Source organism: Miniopterus schreibersii, assembly GCF_964146895.1.
Source record: "Miniopterus schreibersii genome assembly, chromosome: 4".
Classification (NCBI taxonomy): domain Eukaryota; kingdom Metazoa; phylum Chordata; class Mammalia; order Chiroptera; family Miniopteridae; genus Miniopterus; species Miniopterus schreibersii.
This window is the reverse complement of record NC_138105.1, coordinates 33054651-33072112: the sequence shown is the minus strand read 5'-3', so window position 1 is coordinate 33072112 and position 17462 is coordinate 33054651. Positions and strand designations below refer to the sequence as shown.

General features: G+C 33.7%; 1 protein-coding gene across 3 annotated transcripts in view; it reads left to right on the top strand.

The window, feature by feature from the left end:
* Nucleotides 1–17462, top strand: part of SCLT1 (sodium channel and clathrin linker 1) — an 88179-nt gene that overhangs the window by 8823 nt on the left and 61894 nt on the right. For 2 of the 3 annotated variants that reach the window (XM_081136945.1, XM_081136946.1), the window contains 7 exons: nt 1526–1590; nt 2311–2366; nt 2913–2985; nt 6916–6971; nt 8734–8869; nt 11793–11915; nt 13490–13555. In XM_081136945.1, coding sequence (XP_080993071.1) covers nt 1582–1590; nt 2311–2366; nt 2913–2985; nt 6916–6971; nt 8734–8869; nt 11793–11915; nt 13490–13555 — 519 coding nt within the window. In that variant the 5' untranslated portion in view covers nt 1526–1581. The remainder of the gene's footprint in view (nt 1–1525; nt 1591–2310; nt 2367–2912; nt 2986–6915; nt 6972–8733; nt 8870–11792; nt 11916–13489; nt 13556–17462) is intronic. The other variant, XM_081136944.1, reaches the window with a different exon arrangement.

Below are 17462 nucleotides of genomic sequence, written 5' to 3'. Positions count from 1 at the left end.
CTTCACAATGGTCAATAAACGTATGAAAAGATGTTCAATTTCATTGTCAAAGAAATGCAAATTAAAACTGCAATAAGATACTACTACACACCCAGTGACTAAAGTGAAAGACATGAATCCAATTGTTGACAAAGATGTGGAACAACTCTCTTAATACTGCCTATGGGAGAGTAAATTGGTACAATCACTATTAGAACTGACCTATGTATACCCTAGGAGTCATATGCCCATAAGAAAACTTTAGAATTCAGAGGCTTCTTTCAGTTATATCTTTTATTAGTTTTTAATTATGTATGTGATCATGAATATATTTGCCCTTAAAAAATACCAGAATATTACAGATGCACTTAAAAATTCCCTTGAACCCCTCATTCTTTCCCTCTGTCCCTTTCCCCTCCCTCTACCCATAGAACTAACCTGTTTGTTTTTGCAGTATGTCCACTTTGATACATATAAATCTTGTTAATTCCTTGAACTACTTACAGGATCTTGTATTATTTTTCGTTTATCATACAGGTGGACTTTTTTCCTTTTTTATTTTATTTTATTTATTTATTTTTAATATATCTTTATTGATTTTAGAGCGAGGAAAGGAGAGGGAGAGAGAGAGATAGAAACATCAATGATGAGAGAGTCATTGATCGAGCCCACAACCCGGGCATGTGCCCTGACTGGGAATCAAACCCTGATCGCCTGGATCCTAGGTTGACGCTAAACCGCTGACCCACGCCCGGCCGGGCATCTTTTTTTATTAATTACAGTAACAGTTGCACTGAACATCATTGTACATCTCCTTTGAATATTTCTCCATCTTTATACTAGATACTAAATTTTTGGTCATGCTGCAAATGTTACTGGCATTTTAACTTTGTGTATGGTATCTTTGTGCAGAAGTTTTAAATTTAGATATTGTAAAATATGCCAGTCTTTCTGTTTATAGGTTTTAATCATGTTGTCTTCTAGCTAAAAAGGGTATTTTGAGTAAAAGTATGCCAGGTACTGCTTGGGATGTTGGTGAATAAGGCAGATAAAAACCTCTTTATTTTTGGAGCTTAAGAAAGCTTTCTCTATCCCAAGGTCAACAACACATTTTCTTTCAGTAATTGTTAAATATTTTTAAAATTTTGGATCTTTAATCTGTCTGAAATTCATTTTGCCATTTAGTATGTGCTGGAATCTAATTTTATTGTGCTACCTGGCATTACTAGTTGAAAAGCAGTAGTTTGTCCATTTAATTATAGTTTCACTTCTTTCATATACTACATACCTATAAGTGCTTGAATCTACTTCTGGATTTCCTGTACTGTTTTGTTTGTTACTGTGTCTGTACCATATTGTTTTAATTACTCTAGCGTTATAGTATTTTGATATGTAGAAGGTAAAGTCCTTGTTTCTCCCCTTCTCCCTTTTTGCCAGATTATCTTGCCTATTCTTACATATTTGCTCATACATCAGCACTTTAAGATCTGTTTAATCAAGTTTTATAAATTCTTCTGTTGGATTTTTTTTTTTAATTTTATTACAGTTGCAGTGAATTTTAGAGAATCAATATACTGACAGTATTGACTATTCCACACATCCATGAATATGGTATAGTATTCTGTTTATTTAGATTTTCTTTTATTACTTTCAGTAAAGTTAATTTTCAATAAAGTTATTGCAACATTTTTTTGTTTTTTTTTAATTCTCAAGTACTACCTTTTGTTACAGTAATGAATAGGATTTTTTCTATTACATTTTCTAAATATTGCTGGTATTTGGGAGAGCCACCTTTTTATGTTGATTATCTGGTGACTTAGTGTACTGTCTTATTAGTCCCAATAATTGGTAGATTCTAGGTTAGCGGTCAAATTGTCTATAAGTAATAATAGTACTGTGTCTCATTTTTCCACCTTTAATTTCCGATCCCCTGCTCCCACAGCAGACTGTGTTCACTGGAACCTCTAGTACACTGTTGAATTTTAGCAGTGATGGTGAAGCAGCCTTGTATTAATTTAATGCAGTGTTTCTGATGTTTCACCATGAAGAACAGTAACTGATGTAGGTTTCTGGTCGATTTTTTTTTTTAACAATTTGAGAAAGTTATTCCTATTTTTAGTATACCAAGAGTTTTTATTATATATGGGCATTAAAATTTACCAAATACATTTTTAACATCAATTGAGATGATTTTTCCTTTCTCTCCTTTTTAATTGCATTAATAGATTTTCTAAGGTTGTAAAAATTTTAATTGTATTTAATTTTTAACTAATGTCAATTTTGGCTAGAAAGATCTAAGAAAACATTTTAAGTAGGTATTCTCTCTTGCAGAGGGCTGCCTTCAAAGGAGAGGGAGATGACTCATTAGGAAACTCAGCTGACCAAAGGTAAGGTTGAGTTACCAGAAAAATATTATTTTCTTAATTATATTTAATTATTGTCAAAATAATTCCTTTAGTATTAGAAATGTTTATTCTGTGATCTGCTATACAGTAATTAGGTTTGAATGATCTGTCACTGAATTGAAAAGAAAAAAAAGCCAGTAACATAGTCTATAAGAGTGGTTCCCAACTGGGGTGCTTTTGCCTCCCTCCCCTCCCCAGATATTTGACAATGTCTGGAAACATTTTTGGTTGTCACAGCTGTGGAAGTTGAGGGTGTGGCTGGCATCTATTGTGTGGAGGTCAGGGATGCCGCTAAACGTCTTACAGTGCACAGGTCATCTCCCCACAACAAACAGTTATGCAGCACAAAATATTAACTGAGCTAAGGTTAAGAACCCCAGGTTAGGAAAAAAGCAAAGTATTGATTGCTATGGGGGAATTATAATAAGAATAGTAAAAGTTTTGATGTACAATTTATTTCACAAGTTAAGTATTTATTAAACCAGATTAAACAGAATATGCCCTTTTTCTTGTATTTTTTTTCTTTAGCTTTTTAGCATCTCTTGTTTCTGAGTATGATAAGCATCTGGAAGAGCTAAATGGGCAGCTGAAATATTATCAGGTATGACATCATTTTTATCAAGCTTTTTATAATATTTTATTATAAAAAAAGAAAAGTAAAATAGACTCCCTTTCTTTTTAAAAACATGGATAAGAAAATATTTAGTTCTCCGTGTGTGTGTGTGTTCAGTTTGTTTTTTAATCCAGTGTTTTCTTGCTCCTGCTATCTGGCAGGAGCATCTCTTAGATGCTTAGAAACATCCCTTAGTATGTTATTTGCTTACATCTTTATTTTCCCCCAGAAAGACCCAAAGCCATCTCACATCTTTTTAAACCTTTCTCTTTACCTTCATTTTATCTGTATTTTCCATTATATGAAGAACGAATTTTCCCCCAACTTCAAATATTTTCTCTCAGATTTCAGAAGCTATTGATCCATGTCTAATATAGGCTTAAGCTGTAGCAGCATTTTTCCAAATTTCTCAGTAATTAGGGTTTATTTTAGGAGCGAAGGAGAGTGAAAACACCGAGGAAGCTCTCCATATAGATTATCATTATGGGTCCCAGTGTTTCTGAGACTAGGGTTATACAGGAGGAGAACTAGAATAATAGCACATCACTCTCTGGGATACTATCGGAATTTCAGTTAGCTACATTTTTAGAGAATTCCTAATATTTACAATCTGTTTCTTTAATTTGAAAATGTTTTTTTCATTTCCCCCTCAAATTTTGACCTTTCTGATTGTTGGATAATCATACAGTAGAAACGTGTCTCAAACAGATGCTATATGTCTTCAGTGAAGCCCACCAAGAAGTGATTACCTCTTAGAGCAGAGATGGGGAAACTTTTCCCTGCCAAGGGCCATTTGGATGTTTATAACATCATTCCCAGGCCATACAACATTATCAACTTAAAAATTAGCTATTAAAAAGGCTCCTAGATTTATTGAATTTCTAGTCCCACCTGCGGTTGCCTTGGCAGAGCCATAGCAAATGATTTATGGCTCGCAGGATGGATGTTCCCCACCCGTTAGAGTGTTAATATACTCATCGTTGTGTCTGGATCAGATACCAATCCTTGAATCAATGTGGTTGTGACGAGGGTGCAGGGTTGACTTAATTTAATGCAAATAGAAGAAAGTAAAACAACATTAAGTAAAAATAACCCCTTAAGACTGATTTCCTCAGAATGGGGCTGTGACTGTGGCAGACACTAAGAACTTTATATCTCTTTTCTTTTCATGCTTTGACAGCAAGAGATCCTACTGTATGCTTTAAAGTCTAGCACATAGTAGGCCTCAATTTTTGAAAGATGATTAAATTTCAGGGCTTATTGGACAGGATGATTAGATCTCAACGTTCTTCTATTTATAAAATAATGGTTTGATATGCAGCTTTACTAAAAGAACATGTAATGTTCTTATATCTTCTAAAAATCAAGTTCTTCCATTGCATTTGAAATTATTTATACTTTCATTTCCAAGGTTAATCCTCTAATATATAAACTTATAAAATGATCCTGTAAACCCAAATTTCAAAAACATTCCGTTAAATTGCAGTTTCTGTTTTATCACAAATTAATTGTTTTCTTAGTCTTTACTATGTGCTTTTTATTTTAGCCTGTGATCATTTAAGTTTTGAGCCCACCATAGTAATGTCTTTTAATCTTTCTAATTGACAATAGCAACAGAAAGCTCTCTTTTGCACAAATGGCATTTTGTTTTCATTCTTAGGACTAGTGTGCTCTGTTTCTGCTGGATTCCCTCTCTTGGAATTGATACATTATGTGGTTTCAGTTGTTATAAAATGGAATAGCTTGTTATCGTGAAATTAAGTTGTTTTAAATTTTTAATTTTTTATTATCTATCTAATTCATATATCTTTTTTAATCAGCTGTTTTACTAAAGGGTTTAACTTCATTTTTCCATTTGGCCTTCTCCATCTAAGAGTGATTACTGAATTAATGACAAGAGAGAAGCTGAAAGCCCAAGGGTCTGTGACAACAATACTTTTAGATGAAAAGATGCTGATAGCTATTTCTAAGAACAGTTGCTCACATAGATGTTATTGATTAGAACTAGGTTTTATGATTTATCTTATTGACCCAGTCAAAAAAAAATAATATATCTTGAAAGGAAGAAATATATCACTATAATTCTCCATATGAAAGATTTTCTTCCAGAAGATGTAAATAATAGGGGGAAATTTGATGATATGAGAGATACTGACGAGATTTAGTTTCCTTCTTACTGCTAAGTATTTTGAAATATTTTACACTAAAAAATCTTTAGTGTGACTGTAATGATCCACCCTTAATCCTAGCTAATGCATATAGATTCTGCCTAAGAATTATTTGAGTAATAAATACTTCTCAAGATATTCTGACATTGTTGCTTTTAAAGATCAATTTTTTTTAAAAAAATTACAAAGTGGAGATAATTACTACACTAAAATTCATACCTCCTAGGTAGTGTGGCATTCAAGACCTGCCACCTGTCTTTAATATTATCTCTCACTGAAAAAGATTATACTGTGTGGAAACTTGAATCTACACAAGGGATTCAACGTGAATGAAGATAAAGGCATTTTCCCTTGTTTGTCAACTTCTTTAAAGGACAAGCAAGCCCGGCCAGGCATGGCTCAGGGGTTGAGCATCGACCTAGGATCCAGGCAATCAGGGTTTGATTCTCGGTCAGGGCACATGCCCTTGTTGTGGGCCCAATCCCCAGTCGGGGGCATGCAGGAGGCAGCTGATCAATGACTCTCTCATTGATGTTTCTCTCTCTCTCTCTCTCTCTCTCTGTCTCCTTTCCTCTCTCTGAAATCAATAAAGATATATTTAAATATATATATATATTATCTCTCACTGCCATCACTCCATGTATGGTCGGTTCTGAATTATCTGGTAGTAAATTCCTTCATTTTGCTTTCATTGTGATTCAGGCACAGCAGGAACCTGGGAAAGGTTCACCTTCCAAGACAGCTTTGTAGGTAGAATTAGCTGGTACTGATTTCCTGGGTCATGCTGCCTTGAGCTTCTTTGGTTGGAAGGGAGAGAAAAAGGCTGGGAACATTGCCTTTTCCACCTTCCCCTGCCAGGTTCCTCCAGGCTTGGCTCCTGTCCTTTAGCCTAGGTACCCAATGAAGACTAAAGGACAGATCAGGAGTTGGTTGTGGTTTTGTTTTACTGTGATTTTATATGGCCACCTTTCTGCTCTGCATTTCCCATTCACTCTTATTGAGAGCTGACTACCATGCTTGTGTTACCCATATTTTTTGCTTCTTTGCTGTTAATTATATTTCTCCCTACTTGAAATGATCTTCCTTGAAATGAGAAAATTAATCATACTGTCATCTCATTCCCTTTACAGTATATATTTTATTTTTCTTTGTACTTTAGTCATTTTTTACCTTTTTCCTATTAAAGTATATGTTAGTGACCACATTGGTTTACTATAAGTCTTGTATAGTGCAGAGGGTTTAGATAATTAATAAAGGTAGTGAATCAGAGACTGAATGAATTAATGCTAAAGAAGATCTTTATATATTTTCTTTTTCGCCATTAACATTTTACTTTTTGAAGTACAAGCGCTTATATGGGCTTCACCTAAGCTAAGGTGAATTAATTAAAATATGCATGCATGGTATAAGGAACATCTGATATTTGTTACAGTGACATAATGAGGAATATCTTTCATCTGTTTTTCTATAAACATCTGTAAATCATAGGAATTACATTTATAAATATTTCTCAATGTGTTATATAAAATACTATTATTTATATTATTTATATTCTATTCAAAATGTTTTCTCAAGTTCTGTATATCATTAAAATATTCATGTTTAATATTGCTTGTAAGAACTAAAGAATAATTATTTCTTATCTGGAAACTAGTGTCATAGAATATGATTGCTTGCATATGAATGGATAACTTAATAGAGACTAATTGTTTGGGAAATATATGACTACAACCATATTGTATTCTTTCAGAAACACATGGGCGAGATGAAACTACAACTTGAAAATGTCATCAAGGAAAATGAAAGGTATATCAATTTACTATTGGTTCTTTTGTTATTGTCTTAGATAAACTTTATTGTTATTATTTGATATTTTATCTGTATAGTATACTGGTTATGAGTGTGGTCTCTGGGGCCTGATTTCTTATTTGATTCCTGGCTCCATTACTTACTAGCTATGTGACCCTGGACAAGTTACTTAATCTCTTTCTACTGTAGTTTCTTCATCTTTAAAGTACATGAAATAGGGTACATAATGAGCACCTTATAAATGTTAGCAATTATTAATAGTATAGTGTATATTATGTATGTTATGAAATTACTGATAAAAAAAACTGTCAAGGACCCATCCCACATAAGAACTAATATGTTACCAAATTGGTGCATCTGTCCAGGCAGTCCTTCCCTATCCTATCCTTCTTTCCCTCTGCAGGAGGTTAATGCTGTCTTAAAATTTGTATTTGTCATTTTCTTGCTTTTAAAAGTTTCTTTATAGGTATATGTATTTGTAGCAATATATTATTTAGTTTTTAGTTTTATTATTTATATGTGTTCATTGTAAATATTTTCTGCTTATAATTATATGAATTGTTTTGAAGTTTTTCTAATAACATACAACTTTTTTCCTCCTAGGTTTGTATCATTTTAAAATAAAACACTTGCTCAGCAGCATGGCTCAGTGGTTGAGCATCAACCTATGATCCAGGAGATCACGGCTCCATTCCCAACCAGGGCACATGCCCAGGTAGTGGGCTCGATCCCCTGTAGGGGCTGTGCAGGAGGCAGCTGATCAATGATCCTCTCTCAATTGATGTTTCTATCTTTCTCTCCCTCTCTCTTCCTCTCTCTGAAATCAATAAAAACATATTTAAATTAATTAAATAAAACACTTTATCAGTCTTTTAGTTTGTACCTTCCTGTGCCTTTTTGTTTGTTTGTTTTTGTTTGTTTGTTAATCCTCACCAGAGGATATTTTTTCTATTGATTCTTAGAGAGAGTGGAAGGGAGGGAGGGAGTTGAAGAGAGTGAGAGAGAGAAATATCAATGTGCCCTGACCAGGGTGAGGATCAAACCTGCACCCCAGGTACATGCCCTTGACCAGGAATCAAACCCTTGACTCTTTGGTGCACTGGTCCACACTCTAACCACTGAGCCACACTGAGTTTTTTGGGGTGTTTTTTTTTAAAAGTATGAACCATCTGTAATTTAGTTTAATATTAATTTTAAGTTGAATTTAAGGTTTTCAGAATTACGGTCAAGCTTATGTAAGAATATGCTGGAAAATAAAGTCTCAGTAATCTTGATTTCATAACTAGCAATAGTTTTATTCTACTCCTGTTTATTAATTGAGATGAGTAAGAAGGCAGGTGAGTTTTGTGAAATACAACAAAGAAAATAACAATTCTACAAGATTCAAAATCCCATTTCCATTTAATTGACTAGATGAAAATACTTTCACATTTTGAATATTTTTTTGACTGCCTTGTTTTATTAATAAGGTATAATATCTGGATTTTACCTTTTTGAAAATTTAAAAACTCCCTAGTACAAACTGAATTAGACTTGAATTAAATATGAACAATTTAATGCATTTGAAATTGTAAGATAATGTTTTTATTCTTATAGCACAGTATTTAGTGGTGAATAAACACTTCTAATTTTTGAGGTCTGCTTAAAAAGGATTTTATGTAAAGAATGATTTTTTGACCCAAATATTTATTTAACCCTGAAATGTTACTGTTACTAAAATGAATTTAGATTATTACTGTGTTAACTGTTTGTTCCAAAGGTTGCACAGTGAATTAAAAGATGCTGTTGAAAAACAGTTGGAGGCCCTTCCCTTTGGCACAGAGATGGGAAGTGATATATATGCAGATGATGAAACAGTCAGGAATCTTCAGGAACAATTACAACTAGCCAATCAAGTGAGTGACAAATATATTTTTAAAATTCTATCCTGAGTAAAAAGAGTTTTAAAAAAATCTGTGTTAATCATTATAGAGTGATAACAGATTAACAAAATTGTTAACACTTAATGATTTTCTACAATTTACACAATAGTTAACAGGTAACAAAACTTTTAAAATAATACCCTGTTTGTTATAAATATAGCTGTCAAATATATTGTTTAATTGAATCCTAAAGCTTTTGACATGAATTTATCTTATAAAAATATTTTAATGTCAAAGGAAAATTTTTTTAAATGTTTTTATTTCAGAGAGAGGAAGGGAGAGGGAGAGAGAGAGAGAGAAACACTAATGATGAGAGAGAGGCATTGATTGGCTGCCTCCTGCACACTACCTGCTGGAGATCGAGCCTGAGACCCAGGCATGTGCCCTGACGGGGAATCGATCTGTGATCTCCTGGTTCATGGGTTAGTGTTCAACTGCTGAGCCACACCAGCCAGGCTCAAAAGAAATTTTTAAAGAGAAAAATCAGTTACCTACTTCCCTAAATTTATGTTTATTTGTGTGTGTTTTTAAATATATATATAGATTTTTTATTGATTTCAGAGAGAGGAAGGGAGAGGGACAGAGAGAGTTGAAACAACAAGGATAAGAGAGTCGTCATTGATCGGCTGCCTCCTGCACTCCGTGGCTGGGGAACCGAGATCTCCTGGACCTAGGTCCATGATCAACTGCTGAGCCACACCTTGTTGGGCTTTGTTTTTAATTTCTCAGTGTTTTCTTCTGGTACTGTCATATTCCATTGTCAAAGATTGCAGAATTCTGTTTTTCTGAAATGATACTTCTAGAATCGCATTCTTTGTTTTTTCCTCCCTCATAGAAATTGAACTATTTGGGAAGCCATGTGCTGTGTATCCTGTTTTCAGCACTAATTTTTTGTGATTATACCTAAGGGAATTTTATACTAATTTACAATTTTATATCCTACGTGTCTTCATATCTTGTAGGAATTTGAAACCCTATTCTTCTACTTTCCAGTTGTGTGCCTCAGTTTCCTCATTTATAAATGGGGGTTAGAAATTCTGTATTACAATGTTGATTCTATAGTTATATATGCAGAGTCTTATTTTTTTATTCCTTGGAAATCTGGTTTTGGAATGGTTTACTTATGAAAGTGATGTTTTAGATTAATCAGATAGGCTATATTTACCTTGATAAGGAACATGTATTTAACACTGAGTTTGAAATGTAATAGAAGGGAAAAAATGAGAGAATCATGTTTTTTACTTTGTTCTAGACTAGTGTTGTCAGGGAGGATTTATAAATGTTTATGTAGAAGAAATATATAGTAGTTTATGGTCTCAGACTACTATATTGTAGTTTAAAAAATAAAACAAACAAAATAACATGTCTCTTAAAAGCATCTCTCTGTCGTAGCTTTGTTTCTATAATGTCCAGTGCTAAATTTTATAAAAACCTGAAAATTACTCATTCTTTTTTAATCACATTTTTTTACTGTCTCTTTAAAACCATACTCTCATTCCTTACCCTTTCTCTTCCTGTCTTCCCTCTCTTTGCCATTCTGTCTACATCTTACTTGGTCTCATGGTATATCTCTGAAGAGGTCTCACTTTTTTGCTACATTTGGATCATTTGTTTGGTAGAAGATTTAATGAGGTCTAGGTTTGAGCAGTCAGAAGGGGAAAAGCAGATTGACTACAAATTTCCCCACAAAGGTTTTTTCCTGACTCTGCCAATCAACTTGCTCAGGGACCCTACGCCAACGGCCTGAACCTAAGTTTCCACCTCTCCAAAAAGAAACTAATGTTCTCTACATGTTCGTTTAGTCTTCCTCAACTGGTCTGGTTTCAGGACTCCTCTTCAGGATGCTTAAGAATTGTTGAGGACCCCAAAGATATTTTCATTCTCATAGGTTGTATAGCTATCAGTATTTATTGTATTTCAAATTTAAACAGACATTTTTGAAAAGGGAGTGTAAGACCACAGTCCAGTACCCATCAGAGTGACAACAGCATCACACATCACATCATATAAACTTTGGGAAACTCCACTGTACACTCATCAGAAGATGAGTCAAGAAGGCAAATAATATGTTTATATTATTGTGAACATCATTTTGACTTCAAGGATCCCCGTACCACACTTTGAGAACTGCTATATTGAAAGAATGACTTGAGAAGCTTCTCATTATAAAATACCAAGTAAAAATAGTATAATACAAACATTGCACTATATGATTTCCAATTTTGATAAAAGAAAAAAATACAAAATTCTCCCCCAAGGTCACATTTATAAACATCAATACATCCAACATTTATAAAAATGATTATATCTAGATGTTAGCAATATTTACTATCAGTTGGTAAAATTATAGGTAATTCTTATTCTGTCTTTGTGTATTTTCCTAATTTTCCACAGTAAACAGTTACTATTTTTACAATTACAAAAAAAGTCTTGTACTCACTTTCCCAAGGGCAGTTTTCTTTGTCAGTAATTTCTAAGGCTTATACTTTGTTGAGGAACAAGGAGAGTGGTTTAATCCATATCTTTGATTTAAGGGTTTTAATTTTACCTATGAAATATAAATTAAAAAATTTCAAAGAAAGGAATTTTGACCTTTAGTTTTAGTCTCTAAATTATTAATCCAACTTTATACCATCAAAATTATTACAATTATACCTCTTTATACAGTTCTAGTTTTTTATTTTTTTATTTTTCCCCCATCACCATTTAGCCCCCTTACCCTCTTCGACCTGTACCCACCTCCCTCCCCTCCAAAATCACCACACTGTTGTTCATGTTCTATTCTAATTTTATGACTTATATACAAGAATTTATTCTGCAAAAGAATATGATTAATTTGTACTATGCAATAGCCTACTAATACTTTAATGAGTTCTTAGTTATTTTTGTTTCATAGGAAAAAAATCAGGTTTTCGAACTCTGGCAGACTGTTTCTCAGGAGCTCGACAGAGTGAAGAAACTTTACCAGGAGCATATGACTGAGGCCCAAGTTCATATAGTTGAAAGTCAAAAGCAAAAGGTAAAGTTTGCTATCATGGTTTTCTTGTATGTCAGTAAGAAATCACATTCTAGAGAAACTCAGTTTTGGAAAGGAATGCCTAAGTTTCTAGGGTGCCATTTACTTAACAATAAATAGATCTTTGATGGTTAGAAATCTTTGGAGCCAATAATTAAAGCAGTTCCTACTGTACATTGGGTTTTATGATGTGATTAGCAGTGAAAGCCATATTTAGTGTTAAGAAGCAGCTGTTAGGTTATTATATATAAATAGACCTCTAAAGCTTTTATATTCTTAATTTCTTACCTGGCTTAAAGAGACAAAAACTGTTCATTGGATCATGACCAGTGAAGAAACCTGCTCAGCTAGAATGACAGTGCTATGTAAAATGAAAATTGACACCTTTAAGTGTGATCTTTTACTAAAATAGATGTCAAGTTTGTCTAACATAAGTTAATCAAAATAGAATTTTTCAATAGGAAGGTATCTTAATGGTTGCTTAAAGACTTCTTTCTATCCAAAGCAAGAACCATTGTATATTCTTCCAAAATGGACATCAAGCTTCTATATCATGCTTGTAAAAACTCATTGTCCCACAGGACCATCTATTCTATTGGGAAACCTGCCTCCTTTGTGCTTTTGTTCTTTTTCTGCTAGGTACATTGAAAACTGGAGTAATTCCAGTTCTAATTGGGAAGTTCTACCTAAACAAGTCATAATAATACTTCCATGATGCTTTGCCATTTACTAAGTAACTTTTCTCTATATGCCCCGGGTTGAAAATAACCCCTGTGGTCTGATCCATAAGACCTTTACCTTTGAGATCTAGAAACCATTTCTAATTCTCTGAGGTGGTTTCCTTGTTTAGGTCAGTCAACTAAGCCATTAGGTCTTTTTTTTGCTTTGTTTGTTTTTCCCCCGAATAAGATTATGTTTGCCCTGTAGCTTTGCAGAATTTTTTTTACAAAACTTCACAAATAATACTTTGTTCTTATTTCCCAAGTTATCTATCAATCTTTAATTCTGTCATATGACATATTAACAGCTCCTCCCAACTGTTTGTCACCTGCACATGTAATGTTTAATAGGAGGATAACAAATAATCAAACAATTTAAACCTTGTGTCATTTAAGCTGTGGGAATTTAAAAAATGGGGGGGGGGGGGTGACAGTAACCCCTGTGCCATGTTTTGCATTGTAGGTTTTGAATGGGTCTGAATGTGGCTTTCCAATATTGGAAATTTGGAATTTTAAACAGTTCTGCTCCTCCTATTTCCAATATTAGAAATTTCCAATTTCTCTAGCATGTCTATTTACTTACTAATGAATTGATTTTTAGGTTATGGTTTCACACACAAAAAATAACAACAACATAAAAGAAAAATAGACCTTAGTTTACATATTGCCACCTTATTTAATTTTGTAACCATTTATTTAAGAATATATCATTTCTTCCATTATTCACACAGTAATAGAAATACCACTGATTTCATCTAGACTTAGACATAATGATTTTAAACTTGATTTTAGCTTAATTTTAAATAAGCATTGTAAACCAAATGCTCTTTATGTGCCCCCCTCTCTTTTTTACTGTAGGATCAGCTGACCAGTTTTCAACAACTGACCAAGCAACTTCATGTTACTAATGAGAACATAGAACTGGTAAGGGTACTTATTTATATAAACTGGAAATTGTCACTATAAATATTTATGCTGTCGTAACTCAACAACAACAAAATTGCTACATGAAATTAAAATAGGTAAGCAGTGCTCTTTTCTCTTTATCTGTCTTTTTCTTTCACAATTAATAACATGTCAGGGTTCACAGGACTTTCTGGAGATCTAAAGCTGGAATCTATCTGAACTATATTTTAATTTGAAAATACTCATAGGGTTCTTGGTAGGATCTCCTGAGATTACTGTATACTGTGACCCCCTAGCTGGTTTTGCTCAGTGGTTAGAGCATCAGCCCACGGACTGAAGGGTCCCAGGCTCCATTCCAGCCAAGGGTACCTTCCTTGGTTGCAGGTTTGGCCCTGGTGGGGGCTTAAGCAGGAGGTAACCACTCAATGTGCGAGACACGTCAATGTTTCTCTCTCTTTCTCTGCCTTCCATTCTCTCTGAAAAAATAAAATAAAACTTTTAAAACAAAATAAAAGAAAAAGAAAAGGACTCCTGCACTGCTAAGTATGTAATAGGAGGAGCAGAACTGTTAAATCAGTGAATAGTCTTATTTCTTAAAAATAACAGGACACTAAGAACCATTTGTTAGTTGACTGACCACCAATACTAACTGGTACACCTCAATTTTCCTAAAAAAATATAATGATTTTTTCCCCCCCTAAAAAATATAATCAGCCCTCCGAATTCTGCTCTTTATTTTTTCCTCTCTCTTTCCTTTTCTTTCAGATTTTTTTCTTTCTCTTTTTCCTTCCCTTTTCTTTTCCTTCTTAGAGTTTTATTTTACCTCATTGTTGAGTAATGGGATTATGACATCCCAGGTAATTACTCTCTTCCCTTTTGTTGTTTTACTTAGTTACTCTGCTAATTCTTGTTAGTACCTAATGAAAATGTCTTTGTTTAAGTGCAGAGTTGTGCCATCAAAAGTAAGTTATCCAATTGTATTCTTTTTGTTTTTAACTTTCTGCTTTCATCATGTAAAAATGTTAAATCAGTTTCTCCCTATTTTACTTGTATTAACATCTAGAATTTCCAGTCACTTATAATTTTTTATAATATACATCCTAGGGTTTTAAAATAGTTTTAACAAAATCCAGAACAAAATGACTGATTTCCATAATTAAGAAATTCCATTTCTACATGAAATTAATAGTTTAACATCACAATATTCCTTCTTTCTTTAAGTATATCCCCTAGAATTGGGAGGATTATGTAATTCTTTGGTATATTATACAACAAAACCCCTATTTTATTATAAATCACCCAAAATTATTGTGATGAAAGTCATGAGAAAAGGATATTTAAGTAATCACAGGAAATACATTGAAATTTCTAAGGTACAGAAGTTATAGTTCCAGGCCAAAATTAAACTGGGTGCAAGAAAAGTGATAAAGGAGTAGCAAGATGGATAAAAGAGAGTTGTGTTAAAAAGAGCAAATAAAAGACTATACTGTGGTTAAAATAAGGAAAGCAGTTAAAATAAATTTTTAAGTGTAAGAGTATTTCTTAATGTCTATACGAAGTATCAGATAAGACTGCTCAGTGGGAAGGGAGGCAGCTAAGTGATTGTAATGACCTTGTATGTCTCAGAGCCTATGCAGAGCACAGGCACCAGGGCAAGTGTCAGCCAAAATCAATTTGAAGAAAAATGTCCTTTAAAAATTAAGCAGTTTCTATCTAAAGGTTTTCTGATTACATGAATAAACTCATTAAATGAATAGGCATCTGTAGATGTGCAATAAATTGATGAGTATAAACAAAGTAAATAAAACAGCTTTCATGACCAGTGCACATTAGTAATACATAGAAGGTAAAATGCCCTGACCTGAATGGTACGTAAAAGTACAAATTTATTTTTATTTATTATGACTGTAGATACAATAAGAGTTCATATTCTTTACAGATTCTCTTTACTGAAATCATATTCTTTTTTGAGATTTGCTACCCCTATAAAATTACTCAAAAATATTTGTTAATTACATACTAAGTTCCTTGCACTGTTATAGATGTCCTAGTTGTAAGAGAAAGTGCATTTGTCCACAGAGCCCCTGTCACCTTGGTGAAACAGGAAAGACTCTGAAATGATCAGTGAATAAAGTCCTGAAATAGATGGTGACTTAAAGGGATGCTTTCTTGAACCTTTATGAATCTCCGCATTCTATGAATCTTCCGCATTTGTGTCTGATCACAAATACAGAACAAGGCCACATTCAGATGCAGTTGTTGAGCTCCTGCTAGGATTGCTACCAAGTTAGTGTGTTAGTTACCAACACTAGTTTCTTAAAATTCATGATTCCAGTTTATACTTCTACTAATTCTACATCATTTATCTCTAAGGTGCTCCCAACTAGTAAGAAAACACAAGCGTTACTTATGCTAGTGCCAAGACAGTATATATAACTAAAAACGTTAATGGTGCAAAGATATTTTGGAGGAATTCAGAGACATGAATCATTTGGGCCTGAAGTCATGGAAATAGCTTCACAGGAGAATTTGAAATGATATTAAAGGCCATCTACTTCCCCAAATGAAATAGACATCCTTCTATTAAATGCTTTTCCATTAGATGATAATTTAGACTCTGTTTTGAATATCCCCTGTAAGAGATATTATACTTCCCCTAACAGCCTTTTCCTTTCAACTCTGATTATTGGAAAGCTAAAAATGTCTCATCAGACTTCTTCCCACTGATGCATGGTTTTATCTTTTTGGGTATCATAGAAAGCTCACTTCTTCAAGTCAGCCCTTCAGTTATTTGCATATAATCATATGTCTTTCCTGATTCATTCTTATTGTTACACCCAGGTTTTGTTGTTGTTTTTTAAAACTTTTTTGGTGTGGTATAATTTACCTACTTATTACTCTATCCTTCTTTCTGTTGGTCTCTTAAATTGTGGTCTGTGAGTTGAATACTAAATTCTGTTCTGCAGTTGTCTACTTCCCAACATAAAGATAAAGATGCAGCCCGGCTGGGCGTGGCTCAGCGGTTGAGCATCGACCTAGGATCCAGGAGATCGGGGTTTGATTCCCGGTCAGAGCACATGCCCGGATTGCAGGCTAGGCAGCCGATCAATGACTCTGTCATCATTGATGTTTCTATCTCTCTCTCCCTCTCCTTTCCTCTCTCTGAAATCAATAAAGATATGTTTTTAAAAAAAAAAAAAAAAGATAAAGATGCAGTCCAGAGGCTTTCTTTCATGTCTCATAAAGACATTCATTCATTCATTCATTCATTCATTCATTCCTCAAAGGTATAAGTACTTAGAATGTACTAAATCATGTGCCAGACACTGGGAGTTCTGGAAGAAGCTAGTCCTCAAAAACAGGCTCTTATTATAGCTAGAAATACATAAATGTTAAATATGGTATTTAAATATAATGCAATGTATATTGTAAAAGTACATATAAAGTTTTATCAAAATGCAAAAAGGAAACAGTTAATTCTGCCTTAGAGTGAGCAGATGACACGGAGTGTGGAGGGATGGATGCTGGCAAAATGAGGACATCCCAAGCAGAGGGAAATACATTAGTATATTAAAAATATGAAGTCAATGAAATTGGATAGAGTATGAGAGAAGCACAATGAAAATTGCCTCTGGAACTTTTGTTAGATTTATGTGTGATCCGTTGGGATGGAAGACACTGAAATCAGGACTATCAGTTAGGGGGTAACTGTCATCTATATGACTTTGCATATAAGGCGTATAGAGAAAGATAAGGAATTTGTACCATCATGTAAAACCAGCACTTACAGAAGAAAGGCATTCCCTCAGAAAAGTTTTTCTACACATGGAAAACTGCTTCATATCTTACCTTAGTTTCCTTCACAAGCAGACTGAGGAAAGGGTTTCAAAGCATGTAGTTTCCTTAGGAGATAATACAGGGAGCA